Raw genomic sequence first — 26116 nt, 5'->3', positions numbered from 1 at the left:
CCCAGTTTGTTAGTGTTGAGACCCTCCAGGACGTTAAGAAGAAGCCTAGAATTGTCTGAGCCCTGTCTGCCTTTGACAAAGCCAGATTGGTTATAGTGGATTAGAGTGGGGAGTAAGTGTTTGAGTCTAGTTGCCAGGATTTTTTCATATAGTTTGGTGTCAATATTCAATAGGGATATTGGGCGGAGGTTAGCGCATGCTGTGGGTTTTTTACCCGGTTTAGGTAGTGTAACTATATGAGCTCGTAGCATTTCGCCAGGTAATTTACCTTGTGTGAAGCCTTGGTTAAACAGAGACACTAAATGTGGGGTAAGAGCAGTTTGGAGGGGGCGGAGCTTGCCAGCCAAGCAGAGCAGACGTGCCTAGCTGGAGCTCCTGCGACTGGCAGCAGATTTTGGGGCAAAAACCCCTACTACCTGCAATATCCAAGCGACAAACAGCAATAATCAAGACCGGGGGATGCTGCACTACCTGGTGATACCCTACATAAGCATCCCAGAACCTGAACAGACCAGCCCGAGGCTTGCGGCCTACGCCTGAACGAGCCGAGGTGAGACGGCCGCTCACCCGGTTCCGTGTTGGAAGCGGCAACAACCAACCCGAGCCTCCCCCCCCCCCCCCCCCTCTGGACCGGTGGGGGTTATCCCGGTCCCCGCTGGCGCACCTACTGGCTCACATCCACAAGCCCTGATAGGGCACATGGAGCGGCTGCACCGCCACGTGAGCTCCAAGATGGCCGCCGGAGGAAAGCCTGAAGCCAAGCACCCACAGGGAGAAGACCGCATAGCTCAAGCCTTCGAGAGATTCTGGACGCAGTTCTGGAGTGCGGTCTACCCTCAAGCGAAGACGCCAAAGATGAAACGTGTGGCCCCAACCCGACCTCCTGGACACCGCACCGTACCACAACCCATTAAAAGAGGCCCGATTAAGGCACCAACAGCGCAGAGGAAGAGAAGGCAACAGGCCTATTCCCGCCAAAAGCCCCGTCCTGCGGAGTTCCTACACAGCTTCGGTCAGCAGGCTCTAAAGAGACATTCCTGTGGAAGCTCATCCTCTGCCCAGGAAGCCAGATCCCAGAGCAAAGGGAAGCAGCGTGGAGCCCTGAACCCAGCTGCAGCTACAGATGGGATCCCTAAGACTGTAATGCTGGACTGTGCAAAGGTCTGGGGGAGATGGGTGGTTGATCGGGGAGGCCCATACTACCTACCATTTTGTGGTGAGAGTCTCTATGCAATGGGTATAGGTTAAACTTTATCAGTTCTTTTTTTTTTTTTTTTTTTTTTTTTTCAGGGATCACTACCCTGTCTCGCTAGGTTACTACCCACGGGTAGTCCCCTGCACACTACTACCTTATGTTATCAAGCCAAAATAGCCCTAACATACTCCCAGCTATAGATTCAATCTTTTATTGATCGTAAATAATAACCCAAAATGTGCAATTTATGAGAAGCCATACCACTGTTATTGATTGTTTGTTATTCTGCTATTTTTTTTTTTTCTTAAACAATGCCTGCTTATATGTATGAAACTGCCTGTGTTAAATCCTGCTTAACATACGACAGGTAGGATAGGCTATCTCCCTTGGCGCGAGTGGTTGCATACAGCCGTTATAGCAAGGCAAGCCTTGATACTATTTCTTACTCGTATGGAGCCGACACTAACGTAATTAGCCCCAAACTGCTAAGTAGTTACTGTGCACACTTGTTTTACTCTTGTCTTAGCCTGATACTGCAATCGTTAAATTGAGCTGAATAATTCTGTAAAATGTGCGAATGCTCGTGCCACTTCCTCATGTATGATACTCTTACAGTACGCCGATATAGCGCATGTTTATATCTTGTACCTACCAGCACATTAGAAATCAAGCGAGAATATACACTGTCAAAATACTAAATACTAACCCTAATAACTTAAAAATGTGCCTGACTAACCTATGTCACAACTTGTATTGAAAATGTTTTTTTACGCTTGTCCTGATGTTGCTGTTGTGGCGCACCAGAGTCATATGTTACTATTGTGCACAACAAAAATAAAGAATTTAAAAAAAAGAGCAGTTTGGAAGGTTTTATAGTATATGGAGGAGAGTCCATCGGGCCCTGGTGATTTCGCGTTGGGTAAGTCTGAGATCATTTGTGTAACTTCCTCAACTGAGATTGGTTTAATCAGGTCAGGGATCTTATCAGTGGGCAGCGAAGGTAAATGGATTGTTTCTAGAAATTTATTTATCTGTTCTTGTGTTGGTTGGGATGTCAGGTTATCATCTTTAAGATTATAGAGTGTGCGGTAGAACTGAGCAAATTCCTGTACAATTTTATCAGGGTTTACAACTTTCTGACCCAGGGGATTGTGAACGTAAGCTATTTTGGTTGCTAGGCTACGCTTTTTAAGTCTAGATGCAAGTACTTTCCCTGCTCTGTTTCCCTGCTCATAGAATTTTGCTTTAAGTCTTCATAGAAAGAAATTTGTTTTAGCCACTTCCAGTTCTTGTAGTTGCGCTCGTACGTCTGTAATCTCTCTAAGATGTGTCTTTAAGGGTGTTTTTTTTATTGAGTGTATTCAGTTTTGTGAGGCGGCTAGTGAGGGTTATATACTTGGCTATGCGCACGGCTTCGGCCCTGCTCGCATGCTTAATTAGTACCCCCCTGATATATGCCTTATGGGCTAACCACAAACTTTCTGTGGATGTGTTTGGTTGAGAGTTGGTCAAAAAATAGACTTCCAGTTCTCTATGGAGGTCTTCTAATACTTGGGGGTCACTGAGCAGGCTTTCGTTAAGCCGCCAAGTTCCTCTCCCTTTAGCAGGGAATTGTTCGTTCAGGTGGAGAATGATCGGCGCATGGTCCGACCATGTTATCAGGCCTATACTAGTATTGACAACGTTGCTAATCAAGGAGGTAGGTATCAAAAAGCGGCCTATTCGGGAGTACGAGTTATGAGCCACTGAGTGAAATGTGAAATCCTTTTCTTGCGGATGTGTTACCCTCCATGGGTCTATAAAATTCTGCTCTAATAGAAGTTGATTGAGGTGCCCCGAGGTTGTTTTCCTGCCGATCTCAGTAGATGCTTTCACTGTGTGTGAAGAGGATGTATCCAGTTGGGTATCCAAGATGAAATTCGTGTCCCCTCCTATTACTACATCCCCTAGTCTGCCTTCGTCCAGTGCATTAAAAATATTAAGGAGAAATGTGGTTTGTGCTGTATGAGGGCCATAAACGTTAATTAAGGTGTACGGGGTGTTATTCAGCAAACATTGTATAATTAAATATCTTCCCTGTTTGTCTGTGCGTTTTTTTACTAGTTCAAACGCCACATCTTTCCCGATAAGGATCGACACCCCCCGCTTCTTTTTAGAGAAACAGGAGTGAAAGTCTAGGGGATATAGAGGGGAATTAAATTTTATTTGGGGAATTGAGTCCTTTAGTGTTCAATGACAGAAACGTCAGCACCATTATATTACATACAACCTAATATGCTGTCCAGTATTGCTGAATTGCAGTTCATACACCTTTAACTTAGTCCCCCTATTAGTTACCATCTCCCTGGGGCTCTGAGTGCAAGCCTCTTTATGTGTCCGTACTATGATTCCCTCAATCAAGACAAAGAAAACAAAAGTAAGATTTAAGAACTGAAGAACAAAATAACAGAAAAAACATATATACAGTTGCCTGAAAACCACGTGACAAGCACACGGTAGGCAATTAGAATTGGTGACGTATACTGCATACGTCTGAGTGGCCTGGCTTGGGCCACTGGGGGGTGAAGTATTGGGTAGTACCATCTGTTGGATACAACATGTCATAGGGGACCTTCCCTATCCATGGATTTAACCTTAGACCGAGACAGAGATGGTAAGTCTCCAAGTCAAGATAATGAAAGGACATGACTTATGTATCGCGGACTTGCTCCCTACATATTTCGGCTTACATTCCATGTCCATTTATACTTATATACTTTTAACAGTGTTAACTTATGGGAATATGTCAAACATGCCCGGTTATTTTCCCGTGTGTGGTTTTTTTTATTTTTTTTATTTTATTTTTATTTTTATTTTTTTTCCCTTTGTTTTTTTTTTTTTTTGTGTTTATTATTATTTTTTTTTTTTTTTTTTAGTGTGTTTAGTTTAACGTCTCATCTCATTATGTTATCATGTGGTTTCTAACTGCCTCCCATTTTACATTTACAGGACCCGGCATCCAAAAAACTCTCATTTAAAAGAGATGGAAAGGACTAATGACAATATAAGTGTCTGTGGTGTGCCGTTCACTTAGCTGCGTCAATCCTGTGCCAGTCTCCAGCTACTCGGGATGGATGGGCTTGGGCGTTCTTTTCCGCCGACTCTGGATGCGGCAATGGAATGTTCCACTGTGTTAGCCCGTTCCTCCCGTCTTCTGGGTTGAGAAACACCCTCTCCACTCCATTTCTCCGTGCGATGAGGCGTGTCGGGAAGCCCCATTTATACTGTATGGCCGCCTCTCTAAGTGCCTTGGTGATAGGGCCAAAAGCTCTTCGTTTAGCCATTGTCGCTGGCGACAAGTCGGTGTATAGCTGTATGTCCTTACAGCGTTCTCCCAGATTCCGTGCGTCTCGCGCCGCCATCATCAGCCTCTCTTACAATGATATCTCTGGGCACTGCCGCTGGCAGGCCCCTGGGCTTCATCAGCCTGTGTACTCTATCTAGCTGTAACTCCTGCTCAGAAGCCTCTGGTAGCAGTGCCTGAAAGAGTTGGGTGACATAACCTCTTAAATCCGGTTGTTTAACCTCCTCAGAAATGCCGCGCAGGTGGATGTTGTTTCTGCGGGCTCTATCTTCTAAATCCACCACGTTTGTCTCCAACTGTTGGATTTGAGACTGAAATGTGGAGTAGGCATCAGCCAGGGTATTATGTGCTTCTATGACCTCCTCCATCTTGTTTTCCAGATGGGCCGTGCGGTCCCCAATAGCCTGCACATCTCTTTTAATATCAGCAGCTAATTTTTGGAAGTCAGCTCTCATAGTGTGTTTGAGGTCTGACAGCAGGATCCTAATGTCCCCTTCAGCTTGGGGAATGTGTTGGAGGCGAGATACCGAAGTTACATCACTTGCCTCTGATTCAGATGCTGGTGAGTGCACCACGTCGGCGCCATCTTGGAGCAGCTTGCTCGATGTTGAGAGGGCCGAGATCTGCAGATTCGTGGCTTTCTGCCTCTGCTTTCTGGCTGGTTTGGACGACATCGCGGTCTGCCGGTGTTTAGCCGTGGAGGCAGCCGTTTTTATCCGGTCTGATGCTATGGATACAAGCTATTAAGGTACCCGGTCCGACGGAGCTAGTCTCTCACACGTCCAGCTTCGTTCGTGCCTTAGCCACGCCCCCATTACTCATTCTCTTTTATCACCAATAATAGCAGATACAAATAAGAGATTCCTGGTTTTGCAGTATAGTGTTGGTACGACTACGTGCCCCTATTACACACATCCTGACTGAACAGTATGCTTCTAGAGGGAGAGAAACTTGGAGATTGAACAGAAACCCCCTCAATGACCCAGATATAGTAAACGACGTGCAGGAGGAATTAGAGAATTATTTACAAATTAATGACACAGGAGATGCCAACATTAATTCGGTTTGCCTACCACACAGAGCAATTAGCAGAGGGGTATTTTTAAAAAAAATACCTCATACATCAAAAAATCTAGGTTGCAAGAGCAACACTTCCTTTTAAAGCTGTTAATGAACCTGGATGCTGTACATAAACTGTAAAACTGCCTGCAGGCTTATTACTCTTAACAAACCGCTTATATTCTATGTTTATTACACACAAGGCAATAGAGCGGGTGCTCTTCTGGCTAAACCACTAAAACATATCCAAGGATCCAAACAAATTGCATTTCTATGGGACCAGGATGGGGAACAGATTCTTAATTCTACACAGATTGCCTCAGCCTTTGTTTCTTTCTACTCTAAACTCCATAATTTGAAGGAAAAATCCTTTTTAGTATCTAGATTTCTAAATTCATTGAATATACCCAAATTTTCCACCCAGGACGTTCAGAGTTTAATTAAACCTATTTTTGCCCAGGAAGTGATTGATCACTCATCTCTGGTGTTCAATAGAACCCCAGACCCAGACTGCATATTAGGCAGTTACTATCCTAAATGTGCTCATGTTCAGGGCCAGATTAAGAGCCCTGGGGGCCTGGTGCTGACAATTATGGTGGGCCTAATTACAAAATCTTATTGACCAAAAACACTAAAACAGTCCTACCTCCTAAGCGTCATGTATCTGATGGAGATGGTGCTGGAGGGAAACTCATAGGATATAGCTGTAAGAAAACACATACCCTATGCTAATCTCACGCTTTCATCTTTCAAGTAAACCCATAACCCCTAACAGCAGTGTCCAGTAAATCATTAAGCCTATGGATGGGGTAAAAGGGTGGGCCACTGACACAAATCATGTAGCCAGAACTGCCGAAAGGGGCGAACATACACAAAAAGGGGGCATGTCTGTGTCCCCATGTATCCCAGTGTCCCTATGTCACTAGGACACTAAGGGACATTGAGAGACATTGGGAGACATGGGGACACTGAGATACTAGGGAACACTGGGAGACCTGGGGACACTGAGACTCTTGGGAACACTGGGAGACATGAGGGGACACTGTGATACATAGGGGACACTGTAGACTTGATAAAAACCTGGGTACAGGTCAAAACGTTGTGGTGTCCAATAAACCTGCTTAAATCTATCACAGTAAGTGCCTGAGATTTCTTTCTTTTATACTAGGGGATTCTGAGAGACTAGGGGACACCGAGACACTACGAACATTGAGGGATACTGGGAGACATGGAGCACTGAGACACTCTGATGCATAGGGGACACTGTGATACATAGGGGACATTGGAGACTTGATAAAGACATGGGTGCAGGTCGAAACGTTGCAGTGTCCAATAAACCTGCTTAAATCTATCACAGTGAGTGCCTGAGATTTTGTTCTACTAGGGGACACTGAGACATTGGGACACTGGGAGACTAGGGGACTTTGGTAGACTAGGAAACACTGAGACACTAGGGACACTGGCACACTATGGACATTGAGGGACACTGGGAGACATTGAGATACTAGGGACACTGGGAGTGCCATGTCTCCCTGTGTCCCCTAGTGTCTGTGTCCCCATGTCGCCCAGTGTCCCTTAGAGTCTGTGTCCCCATGTCTCAAAGTGGTCCGATGTCCCTAGGACAATAGGTGACACTTAGAGACATTGGGACACTGAGAGATACTAGGGGACTCTGGGAGACTAGGGACATTGAGAGACACTAGGGACATTGAGAGACACCAGGGACACAGAGAGACACCAGGGACACTGAGAGACACCAGGGACACTGAGACACTAGCGACACTGGCTGGGAGACATGGGGCCACTGAGAGACTAGGGGCCACTGTGTCCCTAATGTCTCAGGGTCTCCATGTTCCCCAGTGTCCCAATGTCTCAGCGTCCCCTAGTCTCTCACCGTCCCCATGTCTCGCAGGCTCGGAGCTGCTGTCTGGACTCTCTGTGCAGAGCTGCTCCCTCGAGAATCAGTGTGTAGAGAGCGGCAGGGAGGGAGATGCTGTAACTTTTTATCCCTGCCTCTCTCCACACAAACAGCGACCCCTACTGGCCGGCGCTGGTATTGCAGAATATTAATGTTTATACTGAGACAGACATTTGTATTGCTGGTATTACTGCAATACCTGCACCGGCTAGGCAGCCTCAAACACCTGAGAAATACCTGGCAACCATAAGAAATACATGACAAATACCTGGCAACCCTAAGAGTAGTATGTAGTAAAAAAAAAAAAAAAATTTTTTTTTTTTTTTTTTTTTTTTTTAAATCAATGGGCCTATTCCATGGGCTTGGGCCTGGAGCTGCAGCTCCATCAGCCCCTATGTTAATCTGGCCCTGCTCATGTTTGTACCTAACTAGATGCGGAGGAGTGGAATGGAATCGGGCTTATTGCCGTCAGAAATGCTGTGAGCACATATCATTAATCTACCAAAGTCGGATAAAGATCAACACATTAAAGCTCTAACTTTAGGCTTACCGAATTTTGACACGATTTGCAAAGTTACTGGCCAATAGATTGTCCTCTCTTATTCCGGCTATTATAAAACCTGATCAACCTGGATTTTATTGTATGTATTGGGGCTGTGTACTATATGGGAGACTCCGCGCATGGCTTAATTTTGTATTTGCTTTTTACTACACAGCCATGTGCTTCATATTAAGGGTTAATAAGTGTGTAGGGGATTAGAAAAATACCCCTCTCTGTCTCATTAGATATTTTGCCTTTGAGCTGAAAGAAACAAGGTGAAATGTTAGAGTAGGACTCCCCTAGCAAGTTTTGATTTGACGTGGCAGGTGAGCTTACATTTTTTTTTTTTATAAATTCTTTATTTTTCGTTGTGCGGGTAGGTACATAACAGGTTCAGGACACCACAACAGCGTATACAAAAGCAAACAAATACATGTTAGGTGATGGCATGATGTGTCGCACATTTTAGATAATATTTCTCGTCAGTCACTATGACTCCAGGGTTTAGAAGCAACGCTTGAATGGCACAAGGTGTATGTCTGTCTGGCATGCCGCGGTGTCTAGGGTGTTAAAAACCGTGGTTATCTCGTATGGGTGTTCCGTCTCGTGTATGGTCTGTAACCTACATGCCGGGTGTTTGATCCCCGTTAGTGGGATTCAACATCGTCTACGTGCGGGTCCGGGGTCCCCGCTATGAGGTCAGTAGGCCAATTATAATTAGCGGGTATCACGAGGGGTGGAATCTAGTGGAGCCGGTCCAAAAATGTGAGTATGGCATCGTGTAGGCGGTCAGCGTGTAGGGTCCTATTGCCCTTGGTAGTGTGTAATTCTTGCGGGCTATGCGGGTATACGTGGCAATGGGCCCTTAGTCTCAAAGGTGTATTGCGCCTCTGTTTCCCACAGGTGTTATTGTGGTATAGAGGCGGGGGGTTGTGAGCGATCGTGTTATGAACTAACGTCGTCTAGTCGAAGTGGTAGGCAGTAAAATGCTTGTTAGAACTTTGTGAGTTCGTCAGGGTAACCAAAAAATTAAACTGAACATAAACATATATAACCAGATAGTAGAGTGTCAGGCACCCGTGAGTCAGCTGCCAATAAAGGGCTGAGCTGTACAAGATAAGCAGTTCAAGTCCCTAGAAGCGGTCTGTTTCATGTGGAGGCTAACGCCGGAATAGTGGAGCATACCCTGGATGTCGTCGCTTGTGTAGCCTGTGACCGGATCCTCGAGTGCTGCGTCGCGGGGAGTGAGCTTACATTTTAATGGCCATTGGAGTGATATTTAAAACCTCCAGCTGTTGAAATATGTAGGGTTTTGGGATCGTGCGCAAGTAAATAAATATAAAAAAAATAAATATATATATATATAATTTTTTTTACAAGACAAACCAAGGATATTTAATCTACATTACTTAGGGTTACTTTCTCGTTCATCGACCTGTATCATATTGAATAGTCCCAAATCCCTTTTTATATGCTGAGGAGGGAGATGCATATTGGACAAAATTTTCCTATCCAAGACTGGCGGAAAGCCTTTTCCACTCTTCTAGGAGTTGCAAAATGTATAAACGACCTTGAAATGCATTATAAAATGTTATTACATTGGTATCTTCTACCAATGCAAGTACACAAAATATATCCAGCTAGCTCACCAGGCCAGGGAAACCTTTAGTTTTGCAGTGTCCTAACATTCAGAATTTCGTGGATGGGAGAATGTCCACTTGCAATCAGTAGGGGCATCTGAGTTCCCCTGACTGCTTGTTATTTTTTTGAATCCATTCTCTTAGGTGCCTAAGCCTTACTCCTCCATGTTCTCGTAGTAGCACAGTTGTGTATTATTATTATTATTATTATTATTATTATTATCTCTGATGCAAGTGGAGAATGGGGTTAAATAGAGTAGGGTTTGGCACATCATGTCTACATAGTTGACTCCCTGCCCTACTAAGGTTCTGTGGGAGGTCAGTACAGGTCTGTGGGGGCAACCTTGTGGGGTGGTGGTGGTTCTTGGCGGAGCTCGGGATTCGGATGTGTCTATTTGGATGTTGTCGGACAAAATTAGCAATGCTGTATTTGGTTGGATTATCCATGTATGTGACAGACCCATTTGTATAGACTAAGATTGCTGGTTCGTCTGTTTTCCCCCTTTTCGTCTAATTGCCTGTCCGTATACCCCTGTTTGTTTATTTCCTAAAATACGCGGATTAAAACTCCCGAACGGCTGGTGGTCGCATGCCTTGTCGACTGAGAAGCAACTCAAGCAACTCAAAGGGGGAGAACCCAGTAGATTCCTGGGGCACCTCTCTGTAGGAAAATAACAGATGAGGCAGGAACCTCTCCCAGTCTCTTCAAGTATCTGTAAAGGTCCTCAGCATTTGCTTGAGGGTGCCGTTAAAGCGCTCGCAGAGACCGTTAGTCTGCGGATGATAAGGTGAGCAAAGCAGCGGTTTAATGCCGCACATCTTCCACAGCTGCTGAGTGAGCACAGCGGTAAATTGGGTTCCCTGGTCGGAGAGGATCTCCTTAGGGAACCCGACCCTAGTAAAAATTCTAACCAGGGCATCAGCAACTGTCTCTGCCTCTGTTAGACAGCGCTACTGCCTCTGGATAGCGAGTGGCATAGTCCACCACAGTGAGAATATATTTCTTACCGGATGGACTAGCCCTGGCCAGTGGACCCACTATGTCAACGGCTATGCGAGAAAAGGGTTCCCCTATAATAGGCATCGACAATAGCTTAGCCTTAGGGTGCTCCCCCCGCTTTCCTACCCGTTGACATGTGTCACACGTACTACAGTATACCCGCACAGCCTGATTAAAATTGGGCCAAAAGAAATTCTGAGTGATCCTATAAGCTGTGCGGCGAGACCCTAGATGTCCAGCTAATGGAACATCATGCCCGATCCGCAGAATCTCCTGCCGATATTTCGCAGGTACCACCAGCTGTCGATTTGGCGGAGGGGGCAACACTTTTCTGGGAAGGCTTAGGGATTCTATACAGCCTGTCCCCCACCCACTCATACCTTTCCCCATCTACTCCTTCCTCTCCAGCATCTGCTCTATCCCTGTACTTCTGGAGAGTCGGGTCTGCCCGGGTTTCCCTCCCAAACTCCTCTGGGGAATCCCAGCTACAAGGGGCCTGATCTACGGTACCAGTCGGGGAATCGAGTCTTACCTGGGTCTCAGCAGCAGGCGAGCCGGTTCCAGTAGCACGGGTCTGAGCACGGGTAGTCACAGGGTTAACGTCACCGGGCCCATCGGGGCATAGGCAGAAACCAAAGGGGCCAAATCGTTCCCAAGGAGGACATCAGCGGCAAGTCTTTCATAACCCCCACATCAACATGTATAGTGCCCACTCCCCAATCCAAATGAACCCGGGCAACAGGTAGGCGGAACACGGCGCCTCCTGCTACCCTCAACGCCACAGTGTCTCCGGTATTTTGGTGTTCTGAGACCAAGTTCTTTTGGAGCAGAGTCATAGTGGCTCCGGTGTCTCTTAATCCGTTCACCACTCTGCCATTCAGCTTAACAGTCTGTCGGTGTTACTGACGGTTGTCCTGATGAGCTGCTTGTACAGGGTCGGCCTTGTGTAATATGCCCCAAAATTCCTCCTGCTCGATACAGTGAGCAGCAGGTTGAGGTGGGCGTTGATTCTCGCCGGCTGGTCTTCTCCACGACTGTGCCTGGTTGGCGTTGTTTAGCGGGCACTCTGGTCGCTTGTGCCCCAACTGTTTACACCCAAAACACCTAACGGGCTGAGAGTAATCCCGAGCGTTGAACCGGGATGGCTGAATATAATTGGTATCTGGCGGTAGTGTTGGGGTGCGTTGCGCCGGGGGTTGATAAATGGTATTGGTTGGAGGTGCTGCTGGTCTGTACTCCACTCTGGTAGGGACTTTAGCTACTGCATTGTCCAGTTTACGTGCGTCTGTATATTCATCTGCCAGACGGGCAGCTTCGGGCAAAGTGGAGGGTTTTCGATCCCTGACCCACTCTGACTCCGGTAGGTAATCGGTCAAAGCAGTGCTCCAGTAAAAACCCTTTTAGCACATCTTCCCCAGTTACAGCTTGGCACCCCGCCATCCAGTGGGCTGCGGTGCGGTGTACTCTGCATGCCCATTCCACGTAGGAGTCGCCAGTTTGTTTATTGGTTTCCCGGAATCGCCGCCGGTACGCCTCTGGGGTCACTGCGTACCTGGCCAAGAGGGCATCTTTCACTGCCCGGTATCTGGTGATTTCTTCCTCTGGGATGGCCCGAAACGCTTCACTGGCCTGGCCGGATAACTTCCCAGAGAGGATAGTGACCCATTCGTCTGCGGGTACCTGGTGTAGGGCACACTGTCTTTCAAAGTCAGCCAGGAACCCGTCAATATCTCCCTCTGCTTCAATAAAAATTTTAAATGCAGCAAAGGGTACCTTTTTCCTTCCAATATTATTATTGGGTACCTCTGCTGCTGCAACTCCTCTTCCCTGGAGCGCTTGTTGTGCCGTCACTGCTGCTTGCACACATTCCACAATGTCTGTTGTAGGGTTGGGGCCAAAGTGTGCCAGCCTTATCTGGACTGCCCGGTCGAATTGTATTTCCTCGGGTGTTAGATCCAGAATGCTGGGCAATTTCCTTCACCAAACTGGGATGTGTAGCTGACCTTCTGGGCGGTGGGACTCATCCCGTCGCTTGCCACCAATTGTTAAGACCCCTCTGGCATAAAAGAGTAAAACCGCCGTTTAGTTAAGCTTCCCCTTTCGCAATAATGCAAACTCCATTCGTATGCTCCAACCGTACGAACTGCAACCAGGGGAATGCACCAATCTCCCGACCGGGACCCATACGGATCACAAACTCACGAATAATAAATCCACGAATCGCGGCTAACAGCCGATCAAATATAACATCCAATCGGCTTACGTTTCCAGTAATCGGTCACCAACCATGTAGTAAATCTCCCCTCCAATAACGAGACCAAGCTCCGAATTGAGGGTAAAATAAGAACTGGCTTTACTGTGTGCTACCCGCCCGTATTTATGCAGGTCTCCCACTTGGTGGACACTCCTTTAGGGGACCAAATGGGAGACTGTAATGGCAGACAGACATATGGCACTTTCAGACATACTGGCACAAATTATTCCCACAATGCATCCCGGTTTCCTCCCCTCAGCCCTGGAGATAATCGAGAAGTAATTCAATTATCTCCAGGACAGAGGCAAATCGCCATTTTAAATTAAACACAAAAACCATGTAAAAATAAATAAGTATACAACTACCGAACATATTACAGGGAGTGCAGAATTATTAGGCAAGTTGTATTTTTGAGGATTAATTTTATTATTGAACAACAACCATGTTCTCAATGAACCCAAAAAACTCATTAATATCAAAGCTGAATATTTTTGGAAGTAGTTTTTAGTTTGTTTTTAGTTTTAGCTATTTTAGGGGGATATCTCTGTGTGCAGGTGACTATTACTGTGCATAATTATTAGGCAACTTAACAAAAAACAAATATATACCCATTTCAATTATTTATTTTTACCAGTGAAACCAATATAACATCTCAACATTCACAAATATACATTTCTGACATTCAAAAACAAAACAAAAACAAATCAGTGACCAATATAGCCACCTTTCTTTGCAAGGACACTCAAAAGCCTGCCATCCATGGATTCTGTCAGTGTTTTGATCTGTTCACCATCAACATTGCGTGCAGCAGCAACCACAGCCTCCCAGACACTGTTCAGAGAGGTGTACTGTTTTCCCTCCTTGTAAATCTCACATTTGATGATGGACCACAGGTTCTCAATGGGGTTCAGATCAGGTGAACAAAGGAGGCCATGTCATTAGATTTTCTTCTTTTATACCCTTTCTTGCCAGCCACGCTGTGGAGTACTTGGACGCGTGTGATGGAGCATTGTCCTGCATGAAAATCATGTTTTTCTGAAGGATGCAGGATGTACCACTGCTTGAAGAAGGTGTCTTCCAGAAACTGGCAGTAGGACTGGGAGTTGAGCTTGACTCCATCCTCAACCCGAAAAGGCCCCACAAGCTCATCTTTGATGATACCAGCCCAAACCAGTACTCCACCTCCACCTTGCTGGCGTCTGAGTCGGACTGGAGCTCTCTGCCCTTTACCAATCCAGCCACGGGCCCATCCATCTGGCCCATCAAGACTCACTCTCATTTCATCAGTCCATAAAACCTTAGAAAAATCAGTCTTGAGATATTTCTTGGCCCAGTCTTGACGTTTCAGCTTGTGTGTCTTGTTCAGTTGTGGTCGTCTTTCAGCCTTTCTTACCTTGGCCATGTCTCTGAGTATTGCACACCTTGTGCTTTTGGGCACTCCAGTGATGTTGCAGCTCTGAAATATGGCCAAACTGGTGGCAAGTGGCATCTTGGCAGCTGCACGCTTGACTTTTCTCAGTTCATGGGCAGTTATTTTGCGCCTTGGTTTTTCCACACGCTTCTTGCGACCCTGTTGACTATTTTGAATGAAACGCTTGATTGTTCGATGATCACGCTTCAGAAGCTTTGCAATTTTAAGAGCGCTGCATCCCTCTGCAAGATATCTCACTATTTTTGACTTTTCTGAGCCTGTCAAGTCCTTCTTTTGACCCATTTTGCCAAAAGAAAAGGAAGTTGCCTAATAATTATGCACACCTGATATAGGGTGTTGATGTCATTAGACCACACCCCTTCTCATTACAGAGATGCACATCACCTAATATGCTTAATTGGTAGTAGGCTTTCGAGCCTATACAGCTTGGAGTAAGACAACATGCATAAAGAGGATGATGTGGTCAAAATACTCATTTGCCTAATAATTCTGCACTCCCTGTACATTCGTGCTACGTATCCCCAGATAGCCTGGATCTGAGTGCATATTCTTAGCAAATAGCGCTCAAATCCCATACGCACAGTCTAATCGCCATGAAGTCAAAGTCTCTTACAGTCCTTCGGTATGCGATTGACTCCATGGGACGGCTATCTGGGTTAAGTCCATTCGTGCAATCCAAACTCCCGAATGGCCGGTGGTCGCATGCCTTGTCGACTGAGAAGGACGGTTGGTGATTTCAGCGGTGTTCGGCAGAAAGAGTGTCCGTTTTAGTTCCATAGAATCTGCGCCGAACACCGCTGGGCTTTCGCATGGTGTAAAATGGCCACCGCCTCTTGGTCGGCATACGAACGACGACCAACCTGAATACGATTAGAATGGAGAGGTGTCTGCGGTTAACCACAACGTTCTAATTGGGGCTAAGAGGTTAACCAGCAGCACACTTCTCTCCCAGATGGCCGTCCGTTCGGTAGTTTTAATCGGTTCTTTTAAACAGGGGTATACGGACAGGCAATTAGACGAAAAGGAGGCAAACAGACGAACCAACAATCTTAGTCTATACAGATGGGTCTGTCACAATGTATTATATAGATGTGGCAAAGGTATGTCGGACACTTAGATACTCCACTTATTACTCTTGTGATGTATGATATTTCATGCCTATGCTTGAGGGTATTGATCTATTATAAGAGTGGTCTTGCGTCCTCATTCTCATGCATTACCTATTTTATGTCACCTGTCTATATAATTTATGCAAATTCAATCAAATACAATTTAAAAAATATATATATTTTACCTAATTTTTGTAATGTTACTGATGGATATTTTTGATGTTTTAGCACTGCTCCGTTTTACCAGAATATAAAAAATAGAACATGTATTGTGTACTCTATATGAAAAGAAATAAAGCACACACTTATTGTCACCAGTTCTCATTGGCTGCCGCCAATAGAAAATGTCCCTGCTCAATTCTCTGATATTTAGGCGTTAAATCACCTTTGTCTATGCACCCTAGTCACACCTCCCTTGATGTGACTTACACAACCTAAACACTTCCTGTAAAGAGTCATCTAATGTCAGACAGCCACTAGAGGCTGGATTAACCCTAATGTAAACATAGCAGTTTCTCTGAAACTGCTATGTTTACAGCTGCAGGGTTAACACTAGATGGACCTGGCACCCAGACCACTTCATTGAGCTGAAGTGGTCTGGGTGCCTATAGTTGTCCTTTAATGTTCAATTTACAGAGCAGGAGATAACTTTTTTAAAGTAAGTGACATTTGATTGAAAATCAAACCATTTTGTTTTAATGCAGGCTGTGAGAGTCACAGCCAGGGGAGGTGTGGCTAGGGCTGCATAAACAGAAACAAAAGTGATTTAAAGGAACACTATAGTCACCTAAATTACTTTAGCTAAATAAAGCAGTTTTAGTGTATAGATCATTCCCCTGCAATTTCACTGCTCAATTCACTGTCATTTAGGAGTTAAATAACTTTGTTTCTGTTTATGCAGCCCTAGCCACACCTTCCCTGGCTGTGATTGACAGAGCCTGCATGAAAAAAAACTGGTTTCACTTTCAAACAGATGTAATTTACCTTTAAATAATTGTATCTCAATCTCTAAATTGAACTTTAATCACAGGAGGCTCTTGCAGGGTCTAGCAAGCTATTAACATAGCAGGGGATAAGAAAATCTTAATTAAACAGAACTTGCAATAAAGAAAGCCTAAATAGGGCTCTCTTTACAGGAAGTGTTTATGGAAGGCTGTGCAAGTCACATGCAGGGAGGTGTGACTAGGGTTCATAAACAAAGGGATTTAACTCCTAAATGGCAGAGGATTGAGCAGTGAGGCTGCAGGGGCATGTTCTATACACCAAAACTGCTTCATTAAGCTAAAGTTGCTCAGGTGACTATAGTGTCCCTTTAACTCCTAAATGGTAGAGAATTACCAGATTTTACTAATTTCATGATGTAAAGTCATGATTGTATTAAGGACACGGAGGCGAGTATTATGCCATTCTCTTTTTTTTTTATTCCTCAGCAGCAAAAATATTTATTTTATAGAAACAAATCAAACATGTAAACATGCACCCAAAGGGTTAATCATATAAAAGTACATCCACTCATAATGCCTTCAGCACCATCAACTCCCCATGTGACCTTAAGCCACTCCTCTTTCTTGGTGTTGTCGACGAAGAATTCACAACAGAACATATGTCAACTTGAAGGAACAAAATGCCCAGAACGCCACGGAGAAGAATCCAGTACTCTTCAGAAGCCGGGATCTTCCCGTAGGTCCTGAAGGAACCCGTGCACAACGGTGCCAAAACCGTTCATGAAGCTGAAAGGAACAGAGAAACAAACTGGTAAAATATGTTTCTGGACATCTGATCATTACCATAGTACAGAATTAAGCATCAGAACATATGCCACCAATAACAGATTATCATCTAACCAAACCTTTCAATACAAGCCATGTGCTGTAGTAACCTAAATCCGTAGTAACTTAATTACCACACATCCATGGGAGGGCGCCACTTACCTGCATGAAATTTGTAAAATCTGGTAATTTTATTAAAGGACACGGAGGCTCGTATTATGCTAGTTCAAAACTGTGAAACAACCACATCATAAAAATGAGAAATTGGCCGAAAATAAAACTCCTTGAAGGTAGATTCGCGGGACCAATCAGCCGCCCGGAGTAGGTCCTCCAACCTGCATCCTTTGGAGAAAGCCTTAGTCGCCATGGCTCCCCTGACCGAGTGTGCTCCATACACTGAAGTGTCGATGCCCGCTGATGCAATAATCCATTTGACCCAAGAAGACAATGTGACTGCCGAAACACGGTGATATGGATGACGAAGGGCCAAGAACAACTCCGGATATGCAGGGTCACGAGTCGAAGAAGGCCTGGACTCTTATTCCTTGAGACATGCCACTGGACATAGCTTAGTTTTGTGGAAAGGCCGGGTAGAAAACTGAGGTGATTGACATCTTGGTAGGCCTGGAAATATTAAACGAGACACCTTTTGGGGGTGAATGAATGTGCAGAGAGGTCCAACTCACGCACGTCGGACACCCGTTTACAGGAGATCAAACAAAACAACATCACCAACTTTGTGAGTTGTTTCAGTGAGAGATATTCGTTCTTTGGCCAGTCTCCCAGAAGCTGGAGGACAAGGTCGACATCCCATGATGAAGAGTACCTAGGTTGCGGTGGACGTGCAAATCTAATGCCGCGCAGGAGTCAGCACACGAGGAGATGTTTACTTGCTGGGGAACCATTCCAATCCTTGATGTCCTGCAGAAATAGCTGAATGGTACACATTTATCGTGCGATAGGCTAGGCCATGGTCAAACAGAGAAGTGAGAAATATCAAAACGTGACTTACAGGTGCAGATAAGGGATCCATGTGTTGTTCCAGGCATGTATGTAGGATTTCCTTGTCCCCGGAGCCCAAGCTCCCGCCAGAAGGTCATTAGTGGTCTGTGGAACGTCTGGGATGAATCCAAGTCCCTGGAGAGGAGCCATGCCAGTAACTGGAGGTGTCCCTGTAATAGCAGGGAGTACGGTTCCCCGTTGAGGTCCAATAAGGAGGTCCGGAGAGGTTGGAAGTAGTCTTGGGTAGTCCATGGACATTTCCATGAGTGTAGGGAACCATGGTTGAGCCGTCCAGAATGGGGCTATGAGAATCATGGAGGTTTGGTAGCGCCTGAGATGTAGAAGCGTCCTCACAATCAAGGAGAAAGGGGGGAAAGCATACATTCACGTGTCCGGCCACCGTTGAAGGAATGCATCTGATGCCAACGCCTTTGGATCCGGTCTCCAACTGAAGAACGGTAGTTGGGAGTTCAACCGTAATGTGAAGAGGTCGATCACCAGTGGGCCCCAGAGTGACTGGATTCGCAGGAAAATGGCCCTCTTCAGCCGCCAGTCGCTGGCATCCTGTATGTAGCTGGAATTCCAATCCGCCACCATATTGGACATTCCGGGAATGTATTCCGCCTGAACCAAAATATTGCGATCCAGGCAGAAGTGCCAGAAGTCCTTTGCTAGTTCCGCTAACACCACGAACCTCATACCCCCGAGATGGTTGATGTAGCGGACTGCTGACACGTTGTCCATCCGTAAAAGAATGGAACAGTTGGTTGAGATACCTACGAGACTCCGAACTGCAAATGACCCCGCCAATAGTTTGAGGCAATGTTGTGTAACTCCTGTTCGTCTGGGGACTATTTCCCTCCGGTGGCGATAGGACCGCAACTCGCACCCCAGCCCAGCATACTTGCATCCGATTCCACAACAGTCTGGCCTCGTCCCAAAGATTGCTCTTCCGTTCCATGCTTCCATGTGCTGCAGCCACCAAGAGAGTTCTTTGGCTGCGCAATCGAGAGGCACAGAGTCTGAATAAGAGACACCCGAGCAAAGGTATTTTGCCTTTAGGCGTTAAAGGGCCCTGTAGTGAAGTGGGCCAGGGAAAATGGCCTGGATGGAGGCAGAGAGAAGGCCCTGGTTGTCGTAGCGTTAGCGCAGGTCGAGCCAACATCCGGCGGATTTCTTTGTTGATGATCCTGACTTTGGAAGATGGTAACAGGAGTGTCCCTTTCACCGAATCGATGGTGAAGCCCAGGAATTTCAAGACTTGGGAGGGTTGTAACACTGACTTGTCCCAGTTGATGAGGAAACCAAGGCTGCCAAGTAATGTCTTTGTCCAATTCAGGTGTTCTTGGAGTAAGCGTGGGTCTTGTGCCATCAAAAGCATGTCCAAGTATATAATCAGATGCACCCCTCTGCTGCGCAGGAGAGCGACCACTGGCCCATTGAGCTTTGAGAGGCACCATGGGGCCGAGGAGAGGCCGAAGGGCAAGCATTTGAAACGCCAGGTGGTCTCCTCCCACCGGAACTGTAGGAAATGTTGGCAATCCTCTGCCATCGGGATGGTGAGGTACGCATCTTGCAGGTCAAGTTTAACCATCCAATAGGAGCAGGTCTCGGAGAGAGTGGATGCCCTCCATTTTGAAATGGTGGTACGCTACAAAGGCGTTCAGGGGGCGTAAGTTGATGACCGGTCAGACACCTCCGCCTTTCTTGGGCACTACGAAAAGGTTGCTTAGAAAACCTGACACTCCTGGATGCGTCTCTATGATTGCACCTTTGTCGGCCAGAGACTGTATCTCCGCCGCGATTTAATGCTCTGTTGTGGGTGGAGGAGACTATATGTCTGGGAAGAGATATCTGGGCAGGTGTTTTGTACAAATTCTATGGCATAACCCACTACAGTTTGTAGGACCGAAGTATCCAAAGTCAACATGCTCCAGGCATCTATAAAGTGGCATAACCTGCCCCCCACCAACGTTACTGAAGGTAGTGATGAAGGAAGTGAACTTACCATAAGGGCGTTGGCCATAGGAAGAGACTCTGGATCCACGAGCCTGCCAGGGTCTTCCTTGAACTGGAAATAATGCAGAGGACTTGGGTTCCGTACTCTGGTAACCTGACTGGAAGGAGCCTCTAGAAACCCGTGAGGAACGGCCGGGCAGACAGCCCCGATACCTGCCGGACCCGCCAAAAACTCTATGGGAGAATACCTTTTTCATATTAATGCAGAAAGAAAAGTCCTGCGCTCAACTCCCATCACTACTGGGCGGCTGCAATGACTACAGTACACATCAGCCCCAATACATAGTAAAAACCAAAGAAAAACATGTTATTTGCGCTCTATCCTTTATCCCTATGTATTTTTAAAACAAATGGAGGTCTTTTAGTTACCTCCAATGGCCATGAGAGGATTGAGCCCACCTGCCACATCAAGGCAGACCCCCCTAGGTGGGTCCTAACTCTAACCATTCACCTTTTTTATATTAGCTTACGCCTTGTCCAGTGCAGTAAATGTGCCCACATAGGTACCCAGCTCCTTCACAAAACAGTCCCCAAAAAGAAGGCCCTTTGCCTGTGGCCCAGGCTCAGTAATAGCCAAGGTAACTAGCTTTGGCTCAATCTTAATTAATATAGCCTTTCGTCTCTCCGTGGCTAGAGCCACGTTGACCTTTCCGAGAAGACATATGGCTCGCTGTATCCAGCCCCTGATAGCTAGCAGGTCTGCGGGAGCACCACGTGCCAATGCCGTTTCGACCATGTCAAATATCTTTGCACTGGGTCCGAGGACATCCAGTACCTTATCCTGGCAATGGCGAAGTGCAAAGTTTAGACCTTTCTTTGTCTTCCACACAGTTTTTCCCAGGAACTGGGCAATCTTGGGGTCCACTACAGGGGCGATACATATCAAATCTGGAAGCGTGGGCATTCTGCCCGCATCTTGCTTCAAGGGGTTTCCTGATACGTGCGGCAATATATTTTGCCACATGGTCCAGCGGAAACCACTCAGTTGATCTTGGGTGTTGTAGAGTATCAGGGTCAAACAGTGGTTCGCCCTGTGGGTCAAGGAGGGTGGAGCCTTCCCCACCGTCCTTATCCTCATTCACAGACCTAGATAGAGAGCTGTGGTCAGGGAATAGTGTGCCCAAATTGTATGAGTCCTCATCATAAGACTCGCTCCATGCCACAGAAAAGAGGGGGGAATCCAAATAACTACTGGTGTAGGAATGAATGACCAATGAATAGGCAATATGGGTACTAATAATGCACCAGCAATATGGGTACTACAGCAAAGTACCAAAAAAAACTACACCACAATATGAAAAAGGCAAGCTCACCAAGTGTTTCCTCAGGAATGGCTCCTGGGGCACACTGGTGAGCTGCCCAGCAACTGTGTTGTCCAATCGGCACACACTCCCGCCCCCACAAGTTTAAAAAAGCCAGGGAGCAAAAACGCCAACCGCAAGATTGCCGCCGCGATGCGCACTAGCGTTGTGTGCATGCGCGAACTGCGCCAGCCACGGTTATAGCCGCGAACCGGGAAGCCCAGAGGAAACCTCTGAGGCACTGAATTAGACTGGGCGGTAAGAGCTTCTGCACGGAGAGCTGTTAGCCGCCCCAGCTCAGTAGGTGATAATCCACCTGACTGAGTAAGAGATGGGAGGGGAGGGGAGGGAAGGGTGAGGGATTGGCTCCAAGGCTAAGGAACAACCAAGAGCCAGCTGAAAACAAAGTGCAGAAGCCCTGCAGCAGACAGAAATAAATAATGAAAACTCAAATGCAATATCAAAACAAATAAATATGACAAAAACACATTGCTGGCATACAGAGAAAAATATAAAATGTACTTAGCTGAGGAAGGCTGCAGCAAGAAAGAGGAGTGGCTTAAGGTCACATGGGGAGTTGATGGTGCTGAAGGCATTATGATTGGTTGTACTGTTATATGATTAACCCTTTGGGTGCATGTTTACATGTTTGATTTGTTTCTATAAAAGAAATATTTTTGCTGCTGAGGAATAAAAAAAAAAGAGAACAGCATAATATGAGCTTCCGTGTCCTATAATAAAACTGTCTCTCCGTAATTTCTGCGTTATCAGTGCAGCTGAATAGGGGAATGTGCTAGAGGTGGTGGGAAGACTGACTATATATAGTTATGGTACCATTACCACTACAATTTAAGGCACTTGGAAAGTACTTATTTTATTTAAAAAAAAAAAAATATATATATATATATATATATTTATATCAATTGTGATAGTTGCGGTGTTTGTGTCTAAATAAACTGTATTATTTTATCTTCAAAACAGGAAGAAAAGAATTTGTTCAGAGACTTAAATTAGAAGCAACCCTAAGTGTGCACGATGGCTGTGTAAGTATAGTGATATTGTATGTACATTTTTCTCAAGTATTTATCTATTGTGAGAGTTTTCTCTCTCTTTTTACTCTCCTTTATTTGAAGTAAAATGTAGTGTGGAGGTGAGGGGGGGGGGGGGCCTTATGCCTTATGCCTATCCCATGCATGCTTAAACGCCTTTATTGTGTTAACCTCTACCACTTCAGCTGGAAGGCAATTCCATGTATCCACTACTCTCTCAGTAAAGTAATACTTCCTGGTATTATTATTTTTTTAAAAATGTTGCCCCTCTAATTTAACCCCTTAAGAACGCAGCCAAATGTACAAGTTGTGAACCAAAAAAAATTTAAGCAAACCACAGATTTTGACTATATGTCTGTTCAACAATAATTTACCTCTTTCATATTAAATGCACCCACACTTATTATATATCATTTTATTCAGGGGAAACAGGGCTTTCATTTAACATCAAATATTTAGGTATGGAACATAACGTAATATGAATACAATATAAAAAAATGAGAGAAAATAAGATTTTTTAAAATTTTCTTAGTTCTATGTGACATTCTAACTGTGAATGTCATAATACTGTTTGCTTTTACTGCAATAAAATACACATATTTGTATTCAGCGATGTCTCACGTGTAAAACAGTACCCCCTATGTACAGGTTTTATGGTGTTTTGGGAAGTTACAGGGTCAAATATAGCATGTTACACTTTTCAGTTTTTTCACATTGAAATTTGCCAGTTTGGTTACGTTGCCTTTGAGACTGTATGGTAGCCCAGGAATGAAAATTACCCCCATGATGGCATACCATTTGCAAAAGTAGACAACCCAAGGTATTGCAAATGGGGTATGTCCAGTCTTTTTTAGTAGCCACTTGGTCACAAACACTAGCCAAAGTTAACGTTCATATTTGTTTGTGTGTGAAAAATGCAAAAAACTAATTTGAAAGCCAATTTTGGCCAGTGTTTGTGACTAAGTGGCTACTAAAAAAGACTGAACATACCCCATTTGCAATACCTTGGGTTGTCTACTTTTGCAAATGGTATGCCATTATGGAGGCAATTCTTATTTCTGGGCTACTATACGGTCTCAAAGCCAACGTAACCAATCTGGCGAATTTCATTGTGAAAAAACTGAAACGCAAGCCTTATATTTGACTCTGTAACTTTTGAAAACACCATAAAACCTGTACATGAGGGGTACTGTTATACTCAGGAGACTTTGCTGAACACAAATATTTGTGTTTCAAAACAGTAAAAAGTATGACAGCAAAAATATCGTCAGTGTAAGTGCCGTTTGTGTGCGAAAAATGCAATAAATTTCACTTTCCCTGACGATATCATTGTTGTAATAAATTTTACGGTTTTGAAACACAAATATTTGTATTCAGCGATGTCTCCCGAGTAAAACAGTACCCCCCATGTACAGGTTTTATAGTGTCTTGGAAAGTTATAGGGTTAAATATAGTGCTAGCAAATTAAATTCCCTATACTTTCGGCCTGGGTTGTTAGGCAGGTCCTGCAAATTGTAATTAATAAAAGGACCTCATTATGTAAAATTATTACATAAATATATATGTAAAATTATTATATATACACGTGTGTGTGTGTGTGTGTGTGTGTGTGTGTGTGTGTGTGTGTGTGTATATATATATATATGTATATAATTTTTTTACTATTATTTTTATTTATATATAGGTATACATGTAGTGATGTATACGTATATACTTAGGTATTGTCAGGGTACCTGAGGTCTCTACCTCCGAGAGAGGTAGAGACTTAGACGTTTATCCGTCCGGATGCCATGTTTCTCCTGTTCCTCGCGGTCGACCCGTTCACATAGACGCCGGCCGCGAGGGAGTTACTTCCTTATGTAGCATGGTGCCCGGAGACCGACGTCATGACGCCAATCCGGAACGACCTGTCACTCAATCCGTTGGAGACCAATCAGGGCTCGTCGGAGGCGTGTCTATCCTCTCTAGCCAGGGTATTTAAACATACTTCGCCCTGTTGCTCATTGCCCTGTCGTGGTTCTAGCCTGTCTAGTCACACAGTGCTCTGGTGTTTTCAGTTATCCTTTTGGTTACGACCCGGCTTGTTTGACTTACTCTGTTTACCTCTGTTATCCTTGACCCGGCTTGTTACTCGCTTACCTGTCCTCTCGTTCCCTCAACCTCGGCTTGTCTCTGACCATTCTCTATACTCTCTGTACGTTAGTCCGGCCATTCTAAGGTCCGGTATACGTACCCTGTACCTGTTTGTACTTTGCGTGTTGGATCCCTGACCCGATCCTGACAGGTATATACATATATATATTATTTCGTTCTACGTGTATTTTGATATTAATATATATATATATATATATATATATATATATATATATATATATATTATCAAAATACAGTTAGAACGAAATTACACACATATATATATTTTTAATTATTTTTTTTTATTTTTTTTACGTATTTACATATTTTTTATTATATTATTTATATATATATATATATATATATTTATATATATATAATCAATATCCTTCTACGTGTATTTTGATATTAATATATATATATCATTATATATATAAATATTAAAATACACTGTGTATGTGTAAATGTGTGCATATATATATATATATATATATATACTTAGATCATATATATTATATTTGTGTACGGCACATTCCGAGGACGTAAGGAAAACAGGGTTAAAAATAAGTAGTTCCTTAATAGCAAGTCAGTTGAGGTGTGCCGAAACTGACGTAAGGTTAGGCCTGTAAAAGAGGGCCCACCGAGGGGGCGTGGCTTGGAAGCCGAGGAAGATGGCGGCGTAGACCCGGAGCTCCTCTGCAGGCTGAGCACTAATCCTCCTCACAGCACTGATTCCGCGGGCAGAAATGGGTAAAACCCACCGGGCATCGAGCACTACCAAGCCGGCGGTCACGCCGAAGGGCACAGCAACGACATCGCTACGACACTTCCTCGTGGCTCCCGCGGACGCGGCCACTCAGGCCTACGCCAATGAAGAGCATGAGGACGCCTCCCGCCCAGCGTCGCCACGAGGTGAGGGCCCAACAACTGCTGCCCAGACCCCTCCGGACCAACACCCAGACTGGGTCCAACTAATTAAAGCCTTGCCTACCAGACAAGACTTGAAGGAGGCCAACTCCGAGCTGAAAGCCTCTCTCACAGCTGAATTGCACTCCCTCAGGGAGGACATTCAGGGCCTACACACCAAAGTGGCCCAACTCGAAGCAGACACCGACCATTTAACCTCTGCTCAATCTGCAACCACAGACGCAGTACGCCGCCACACGGCACAAATGAGACAAATGGCCCTGCACATGGAAGATTTGGACAACCGTGGCAGGCGCCAGAACATTCGGGTGCGTGGCATCCCAGAAGACCTTGACCAGGCGACGCCGATAGCTGACACCCTCGTGAACCTGTTCAACATGATCCTGGGCCGCCCTGAGCACTCCGAGATAGAGCTCGTTAGAGCC

General features: G+C 45.2%; 1 protein-coding gene across 5 annotated transcripts in view; it reads left to right on the top strand.

The window, feature by feature from the left end:
- Positions 1 to 26116, top strand: part of DCAF6 (DDB1 and CUL4 associated factor 6) — a 195544-nt gene that overhangs the window by 11369 nt on the left and 158059 nt on the right. For all 5 annotated transcript variants that reach the window (XM_063452129.1, XM_063452138.1, XM_063452148.1 and 2 more), the window contains exon 3: positions 22564 to 22625. In XM_063452129.1, the coding sequence (XP_063308199.1) occupies positions 22564 to 22625 (62 nt within the window). The remainder of the gene's footprint in view (positions 1 to 22563; positions 22626 to 26116) is intronic.

This window comes from Pelobates fuscus, chromosome 1 (genome assembly GCF_036172605.1).
Source record: "Pelobates fuscus isolate aPelFus1 chromosome 1, aPelFus1.pri, whole genome shotgun sequence".
Classification (NCBI taxonomy): Eukaryota; Metazoa; Chordata; class Amphibia; order Anura; family Pelobatidae; genus Pelobates; species Pelobates fuscus.
The sequence above is the reverse complement of the archived record's forward strand: the minus strand, read 5'-3'. Positions and strand labels throughout refer to the sequence as shown.